General features: G+C 40.8%; 1 protein-coding gene across 3 annotated transcripts; it reads right to left on the minus strand.

Moving 5' to 3' along the window:
- Positions 1-2,209: 2,209 nt before the first annotated feature.
- Pramel51 (PRAME like 51) lies at positions 2,210-8,515 on the minus strand. 3 transcript variants are annotated; one of them, NM_001105254.1, is made up of 4 exons: positions 8,361-8,515; positions 4,784-5,094; positions 3,695-4,270; positions 2,210-3,060 (listed from the first exon to the last, which is right to left on the minus strand). In NM_001105254.1, the coding sequence occupies exons 1-4, from the start codon at positions 8,463-8,465 to the stop codon at positions 2,490-2,492; spliced, it is 1,563 nt and encodes a 520-aa protein (NP_001098724.1). In that variant the 5' UTR covers positions 8,466-8,515; the 3' UTR covers positions 2,210-2,489. The 3 variants fall into 3 exon arrangements, 2 of the variants coding, with proteins under 2 accessions (NP_001098724.1, NP_001311400.1); NR_136900.1 differs by lacking the exon at positions 4,784-5,094 and having other exon boundaries at positions 4,123-4,270; NM_001324471.1 differs by lacking the exon at positions 4,784-5,094.
- Positions 8,516-9,474: the final 959 nt, after the last annotated feature.

Below are 9,474 nucleotides of genomic sequence, written 5' to 3' on the forward strand. Positions count from 1 at the left end.
TGTATAAAGTGTCCCTCCTTGTCTTTTTTGATAACTTTTGGTTAGAAGTTGATTTTATTTGATATTAGAATGGCTACTCCAGCTTTTTTCTTCAGACCATTTGCTTGCAAAATTGTTTTGCAGCCTTTCATTCTGCAGTCGTGTCTATCTTTTTCCCTGAGATGGGTTTCCTGTAAGCAGAAAAATGGTGGCTCCTGTTTGCAAAGCCAGTCTGTTAGTCTATGTCTTTTTATTGGGGAATTGAGTCCATTGATATTAAGAGATATTAAGGGAAAGTAATTGTTGCTTTCTATTATTTTTGTTGTTAGAGTTGGCATTCTGTTCTTGTGTCTATCTTCTTTTTCATTTGTTGATGGATTACTTTCTTGCTTTTTCAAGGGCTTGGTTTCCGTCCTTGTGGTTTTTTTGGGGTTTTTTGGTTTTTTGTTTTTTGTTTTTTGGGTTTTTTTTTTCTGTTATTACCCTTTGAAGGGATGGATTTGTGGAAAGATAATGTGTGAATTTGGTTTTGTCCTGGAATACTTTGGTTTCTCCATCTATGGTAATTGAGAATTTGGTTGGGTATAGTAGCCTGGGCTATTAGATATTTACTGGCACTTTAAGTTAAAAATCTTCCTTCTCATCTACTCCTATTATCTGTAGGTTTGGTGTACTCATTGTGTCCTGGATTTCCTGGATGTTTTGAGTTAGGATCTTTTTGCATTTTACATTTTCTTTGATTGTTGTGACGATATTCTCTATGGAATCTTCTGCACCTGAGCTCCTCTCTTCCATCCCTTGTATTCTGTTGCTGATGCTCGCATCTGTGATTCCTGATTTCTTTCCTAGGGTTTCTATCTCCAGCATTGCCTCACTTTAAGTTTTCTTTATTGTGGCTACTTCCCATTTTAGGTCTAGTATGATTTTGTTCATTTCCGTCACCTGTTTGGATGTGTTTTCCTCTTTTTCTTTAAGGACTTCTACCTGTTTGGTTGTGTTTTCCTGTTTTTTAAGGACTTCTAACTATTTATCAGTGTTCTACATTTCTTTAAGTGAGTTATTAAAGTCCTTCTCGATGCCCTCTACCATTATCATGATATATGCTTTTAAATCTGGGTCAAGCTTTTCGGGTGTGTTGGGGTTCCCAGGACCATCTGAGGTGGGAGTGCTGGGTTCTGATGATGGTGAGTGGTCTTGGTTTCTGTTAGGAGTTTGCTTTTCACCACCTGGTAATCTCTGGAGTTAGTTGTTTTAGTTGTCTCTGGTTAGAGCTTATTCCTCTCATGACTCTGTTAGCCTCTATCAGCAGACTTGAGAGATTAGCTCTCTCCTGAGTTTCAGTGGTCAGAGGACTCTCTGCAGGCAAGCTCTCCTCTTGCAGGGAAGGTGGACAGATATCTGGCATTTGGACCTGCCTCCTAGCAGAAGATAAAAGTCCTAAACTGGGCATGTCCCAGAAGCTGTGTAGCTTTGGCCTGTCCCAGAAGCTGTTAGCTTCTGTAGCCCACACTCTCACCTGCACAGACTAGTCTCAGACGGATCCAGGAACCAGGTTGGCTCCCCCAGGTGCTCTGGCAATGCCCCCTGGGTGGGGCAAACACCTCTCCTCTGGCAAGGAAGGTGCCCAGATGTCTGGAGCCCGAAACAGGGTCTGCCCCAAAAGTTTTGTGGCTCCTCCTTAGCTTCTTTAGTCCACACTCTCACCTGCACAGACTAGTCTTGGAGAGATCCGGGAACAAAGATGGGTCTCCCAAGTGCTTCGGCAAAGCCCTCTCAGGCGGGGCGGACACCTCTCCTCTGGCAGGGAAGGTGCCCAGATATCTGGAGCCTGAAACAGGGTCTGCCTCAGAAGCTGTGTGGCTTCTGCCTGTCTCAGAAGCTTTTAGCTTCTGTAGCCCACACTCTCACCTGCACAGACTAGTCTCGAAGGGTGTTCTCATTTTCTTGCCTGCAGATGAAACCTATCCCCTCATCCCATACTTCTACATATCTAATTCAATTGCTGTAATCTAATTGTACTAGAAATGAATTTCTTTTGCAAACATTGAGCTGTATGGGAAACCATGATCTTTGTGTCCCATTAATGAGACCTGTTCATGGCATGAAATGAAATGCACAAATCTAACAATGACCTAATTATGGTGATGAGGAATGAAGAAACCAGACACAGGTACAGAAATGTTGGGAAAGATTAGGCTCTGTGGTCTGATAGGGACATACATGCAACCAAAAAAAAAAAAAGTCAACATATTTATTGTATGCAGTCAACAGATTGGGCCAGTCTCATAAAATGGTGCTTCTATTGTAACACATTCAAACTACAAGTGCTTGATTCTTTCTACAGATGCAACATCCATTCACCAGCTCAGAGGAAGTTATTGACTTTCCCGTGTATCTCAGACTTTTAGGTGATTGACATTTTCATGCTCCATTTAGCAGTGGACATTCACTTAGGATTTCATCAGTCCCCAATACTAAGTTTCTATTTCTCAGTTTCACAATCAAGCTTATCATAGTTCCACAAAACGGCAACATTGGGTATGCCGATCATAAATGTAGCACCCACCACATTTAGAGCATTTGGTTGTTTGAAAGGAGACACTATGGAGCTGTCTTTTGGCTCTCAGTATATCCAGGAGCTCAGGACAAAAACTTTCTAATCTGTGTGTTAGTATTACACCACTGTCATCATAGCACTCTATAGGGGCAGGGTAACACTCATAGATCAGCTGACTCAGCAGGGCTGTGTGGTGTAGAAGTTGTTTCAAGAAAGGCAGAGAAACATCATTATCATAGAAAGTGACCTCTCTGAGGTGAGAACATTGGCTTAGGGCAGGCAGCAAGGCACTGAACTGAAAGTCCACTATACAACATGAAACCAATTCCAGGGTTTTCAGGGTATCTCCAACTCTCTCAAGGAGAAAACCAAGAGGCTCAAGGAGTAAATCACATAAATATATATCACTAATATGCAGATGTTTGAGTTCACAAATATTCAGGCAAAAGGGCAGGCAATCCAAGTCTGACTGTGAGAGGTCACAGTTACTGATGCAAAGTGTCTCCAAGGGCTTTTTCAGGCACCTGGGTAGAGAAGAAATGCTTGCTTTTTGACAAATGTTGTTGAAAAGGGTTGATATAATTGACAGCTAAGCAGATGGCACTTCTCCCAAACTCATTCTGACTACACTTTGAGGTCAATTCTAGGATACAGCCTTGTGTTATCTGCTCTCACAACTCACAGTATTCTAGTCTGAGGTCTGTAGTTATCACTATAGGTATGATTCAGGGCATGGCTGGAAAACACAGCAATGGATATATCAGGCCAACATGGTGCATGTAGGAAGCACTACCTACCTCAAACAAAGTTTAACAACTACTAGGGCTGTTGTTAAGAGTTCTCAGAAGTTTTATTCCTCCAAAGGCCATAATCCTGTCTTCATCTTGAAACCCAGTGTTGCATATAGCTCATCTGCTAAACCTGTTTCTGAACTCAAAACCTTTAACACATTAGCAATAAGAGGCATGCTCATGCCTCATCATACATATCTTAGCACACAGCTCATCTACTCAGATATGTTATGTTTCTAACAGTGCTAGGTTTATTGTGGCCAGATTATCAAGGACTCCCTAGCTTAATAAAACAAAAGAAGAAAAAAGCAAAAGAAAAGTGATGTGTTTTCTCTGGTCTTACTGGACCCTCTCAGTCCTTCCTTACCTGAGGTATTCTTTCAGGTTGCCTTTTATAAAAGGGACATCATTTATGTAGAGTTTCTGGAGACAGTGGAGTGTGGGAAGTTGAGAAATCAAGCTGAATATTGTCTCCTCATCAAGCTTTTCAGAATCACCCAAAGTGAAGGTACCTATGATGTGATCTAGTGTGAGTGTGAAAAGACTTTTCATCAGTTTCAGGTAGGGATTAAGAAAAGCCAACTCTTCTATGCAGATACATCTTAGGATAAGCTCCTGTATACAGTCTGCGTGTACAGTTTTGAAGATTTCTATCACTGAGGCTTTGGTTAAGCCTTCAATTAGTAGCTTTCTACAGAATAGATGAATAGAATCTTTTCTCTGCTGGGCCCACTGCAACAAGTATGTGGTAGATTCATCAAGTCTGCCCTTCATGCGAAGGACTTCAGTCGTCACCTTCAATTCTTTCTTCACCTCACAGCCAGGACTGTTCTCAATTGGCTGCTTCTCTGTCCTGAAATCTGGTAAGCCTTCACCTTCATGGGATCCAGCCCATATCTTCAAGTCATCTTCTCTCCAATTAATTACTCTGAGTTTGCACCTACTGTGAGAGAAAAGAGTATAATTATCAGAATATAAAAGACATGTCTTACACTCTGATTCTTTTCACGTCTCATACATCAGCTCTTTCTTCCAAAACTTTGCCTTTTCCTTTGCCTAGAATTAAACCCCAAGTGTCACATGCTCAGTAAATGCATAACATTCTTTGCAAGAGGGGCATCTTTAGCCCTGTCTTCCTTCCCTTGATTCCAGGCTCCTTAATCACAAGCACTTGTACCTTTGAGGGATGCAGGAAAGACCCATTTCTCACTGGCTATGTCTACTCTTCTTCTGTATTCTGCATTAGCCATTATTTGCCCAGAGAGCTGAGACAGAGCTTAAACCCCTACACCCTATAAGCTTCTATACCCAGTGAAGAACAATGTTGAATGTGGGGCAAAGAGAAAATTGAAGATCAGAAGTCTTTGATCCATGGTTGGCTAAATATTCTCTGTCTCTAGTTGCTTCTTCTCAGCACTCAGAAAACCATCCTCCAATACCAGTTGCTTTTGCCTACCTGGTTTGAACCTTTTGTGCAAGCAGTATATCTAGTCCCTCAAGCATAGCCTTCAAAGTCTCCAGGTTGCAATTATTTATCTGCTTTCCTAAAGAAAGGTATGGGAAGGGCCACACAGGTATCATGGCCTTCAAGATCCCTATATGTCCATCAGTGAAGGCCTCCTCAAAAATTACTGGGAACAGACTCTGGGGCAGGTCCGTGAGAGCAGAAATGGCTAAGGCCTCATCCCTCAGTAGACTCTGAATTGCCAGGTTCTGGAGGGTGGGTGGGGAATAGCATTCCTCTGTGACTTCTTCTAAAGAGTCATCCTAGGGAAGCAGGTAAAAAATACACCATTAATGACAAGAAATTTAGGGAGCCCTTCTGCCCACACAGGGAAGTGTGAGGGCTAGATCACTACCGATGAGGATGGAGAACTCAGTTTACCAATTTGATCACCCTCGATTTTCTTTGTTTTTAGAGACAGGGTCTTTATAGAACTACCTGTATTCTGAGCAGTCTTGCAATTTGCTTTATAGACCACACTGGCCTAGACCTCAGTGAGACTTGCCTGCCTGGGCCTCCAAATTGCTAAGATTATATGTGCATTCCACCACTGCTCAGCAGATGCCACCATAATATATCCAAACCAGAACTGCTTGGTCTGCCCTTTGCTGGTTTTAAAGCCACAATTCTCTCTGGTGATATGAAAATTCTCCCATGTATCCTAGTTCCCAAAGGCCACATCCAAGTTTAGCCACAGTTTGGATGAATACATCCCACTGGGAAGGAATCACCAGGAATTCTGAAGGCTCAGGCAGTTGTTTGATGATAAATAGACTATGCTTACATTTCTAGGCCTTCAAAGAAAGCAAAGGAAAACAGTTTCCAAACTTCCACAATCCCTATTCAGCTACACTGCATAGAACATGTCTTTGAAATTCCTATCAATAATTATTGACATTAATCTTTGATTATTACTCATGATAGCCTTTTGGAGAAGGTGTTGGGGAGGCTCCAAGCTTGAGTAATGCAAGCTAAAGAGCTAAAGAGAGTAGGAAAAACTACATGACTATAATTAAACTTTCAGTAGTCATTGGTACAGTATGTAACTCTTTAGAAAGAATCCAGAAAAAATAAATGATGAAGTAGAGTTTAAAATCCACATGCTGAAGTCAGGAGGTTCACAAGTTCAATGCCATAATTTGTACCTTCTACAGCACCATAACAGCTTTTCTGAGACCTGCAAAAACTAATTAAAGACCAAAAGTGTAAGAAAAAGGAGTGGAAATTTTAATTTCAGGTGATATTCAGATTTTTCATTAGAATACTAAATAAAAATAGGCAGGATTGTTTCTGAAAATTTGAACATATCCTGGATTCCTTGAAAAGAATAAACCATGTATCAATCAGCACATGGAAATACCTTGTTTTTTATCTGGTTTTTTTTTTGTTTTGTTTTGTTTTGTTTTACTTCTTTCAGACTTGTTCTTATCCATGGCTGTTTTGAAACTTACTTTATAAATTTGGCTGGTATCAAGCATAGATACCATTTACTTTCTGCCTTCCTGTTGGAGTAAAGTGAGGGTATGAGAGGATAGGAGCGACAAAGGCTATGATTAGGATATAATGTCTATTAAATACACACACACACTTATATGTATATACATGTACATATACATACACAATATACACCCAAACATATTTGTATATATGTGTATGCATAAACATGGATATGTATGTATACACACACACACACACACACACACACACATATATATATATATATATATATATATATATATATATATATATATATATATGCAGGTTTCTTCTTGCAAGTTTGAGAACACCCTGAGTTCCATAAAATTAGAGACTATTTATCAGTGAGAAGCAAATACCATTTGCTTGGTTTGCCTTATTTTTTAATTATGTATTGCTTTATTTCTTTAATGAATAGGAATATACTCTTCCTGTCTTCAGACAGCTACATAGAGGGCATGTGATCCCGTAGATAGTTGGGAGCCACCATATAGTTAATGGGAATTGAACACAGTACATCTGGAAGAATACTTAATGTTCTTAACCACTGAACTATCTCTTGAACCCCTTGTTTTGGTTTTAGAGACTAATTTAATACATAGCTGTTTTGACACTCACAGCCTCCCTCTCCATTCCTGTTACTGAGGTTAAAAGCACACCAAAAAATGCCAGTCTTAAAGTCACATAAAGATCAGTAGTGAAGGGACTTGTCTAACTCATATCTGACATTCCAGGCAAAAGTGCTTTGATTTCAAGATCACCCTGACATTCTTAGTGAGACTGTTCAAAAGACAAAAACAAATCTATATAAAAAAATATCCCATAGAAATTACAATGAACCAATTAATAATTGGAAGTAATTGAGAACACACTTGGATATTCTGGTTCAGCAGCAGCCCTCAGGTAGTCTAGGTAGAAGAATCTCTGTAAGTTTAAGGCTTGCCATTTTTTTCTTTTTAATTATATTCAAATCATTGCCCCCTCCCATAGTTTTATCAAATTCCTCATCTTCCTTGTCTCCAAAAGGGTAGTCCCATTCCCGTAGAGCTTCAAGTCTCTCTAGGATTAGTCTCACCTTCTCCCACAGAAGCTGGATCAAGCAATCCTCTGCTATACATGTGCCTGGGCTTCGGACAAGCCTATATATGCTGCCTGGTTGGGTAGCTCAGTCTCTGGGAGCTCCCAGTTGTCAAAGAAAGGTGAAGCTGGTGGTGTTCATATGGGGTCATTCCCCCCTTCAGCTTCTTCAATGCTTCTCCTAATTCAACCATAGTAAAATCTTGAATGGTCAAAAATCACTTAAAGAAATATTCAAAGTCCTTGGTCATCAGTTAAATGCAATTCAAAATGACCTTGAGATTCCACCTTACAATAATCAGAATGGCTATGATCAAAAACTCTGGTGACTGCACATGCTGGTGAGGGTGTGGAGAATGGAACACTCCTCCATTGCTGGTAGGATTGCAAACTGGTGCAGCCACTCAGGTAATCAATCTTGTGGTTCCTCAGAAAATTGGAAACATCTCTACCTGACAAGCTAGCTATACCACTCTGGGGCGTATACTCAAAAGACATCCCACCATACTACAAGGACACATGCTCCACTATGTTCAAAACTTTCTAATTTGTAATATCCAGAAGCTGGAAACAACCCAGATAGCCCTCAACCAAAGAATGGATACAGAAAATGTGATTCATTTACACAATGGAATACTATTGCACTGTTAAAAATCAGGACACCATGAATTTTGCAGGCAAATGGTGGAACTAGGAAATATCATCCTGAGTTAGGCAACTTACTCTCAAAATGACATGCATGGTATGTACTAACCAAAAATGGATATTAGCCAAAAATACAGAATATCTAGGATTGGGGTCAAGCAATCTTGCCTAGAAACTGATCTCAAAAAACAAACAAGCAAACAAAAAAACAAAAACAAAAAAAACAACAAAAACCAGCAAGTAACACAGTATATAAACAAAATTTCAAGTGAGAACAAGGCTAGACTAGGTTACATGAGATGAGGTATCCTGATGGAGCTGAGGTACTTACCTGATCTGGACAATGGAGACAGATCACCATATTCGGGCAAGGGAAAGCTGTGACTCCAGGCTCCAAGAGACCTAATCTATACTTCCTCTCCTTGCTATGAATCATTATATACCTTTCAGCTGAACCCTCCCTTTGTAGCCACACCCTCCCAGCTAAAGTCAGCCTCTGGTTCAACAATTGAGTCTCCATCCACCTGCTCATTTTCAGATTTAAATAGTGTCTGCAAATTAGACCAGATCTGTACACAGGAAGAATCTAAGACCAGACCCATAGTCAAGAATTGATTTACTGAAGACGAGTGGTTATGCCTGATGCCCTTACTCACATTACTTTCAAAGCCAAGTTAAGTGGATCTCTGAGTTCAAGACTCTGCTGGTTTGTGTATGTATGGCCAATGACTCACCTTGTAGAAGTTGAAGTAGCATTGTGGGTGTGGACTTTAATCCCCTTTTCCTAGCTTCTTGGGAGCCCTTATTCTGTTAGCAGCATCTGGAGCTCAAGGCTGACCCTGATGATTTGTCAGTCCTCAGCTGTGCTAACTTGAGAAGACTGAAGTGGGAGGATGCCAAACAGATCAGCTTAATTTCACCTTCAGCTACACAGTAAACTTGAGGAGAGTCTAAGATAATGGTCATCATCTCTTCTAATTGTATGTACATCCAAACCAAAATAAAGAACGTTCACTACAAGGGAAAAGATGGTCTTCATTTTCCAGAAGGGAATGGTGTTAGAGAAAGGATAATCCAGTCTACAGTGTCTGCTACATTCTTTAGGACTGCGGTTCCAGACACCTCTTCCTCTCTATATATGTCTGTCTGTCCGTCTGTCCGTCTGTCTGTCTGTCTGCCTGCCTGCCTGTCCCCATCACCCCTTGTTGCAGCCAGCCAGCGGCTCACATGTCTGGGTTCTAGTCTGGAAGGCATCTTGGAAACCTGGAAGAGAAGAGGGGGCTAGGTGGTGTGAGAGAGATGGAACCAAGACAACCATCTGATCAAGGTTCAATTTTACTATTCCCAACACTGGGTTATGAAGCAGGGGAAGGGGCCCATTCCTGCCAAATTATCCCTGGAGTCCAGTTTCAGGTGACCACGTGTTTGGCTCAGGAATAGCTAGG

The sequence above is a fragment of the Mus musculus genome, chromosome 12 (genome assembly GCF_000001635.26).
Source record: "Mus musculus strain C57BL/6J chromosome 12, GRCm38.p6 C57BL/6J".
NCBI lineage: Eukaryota > Metazoa > Chordata > Mammalia > Rodentia > Muridae > Mus > Mus musculus.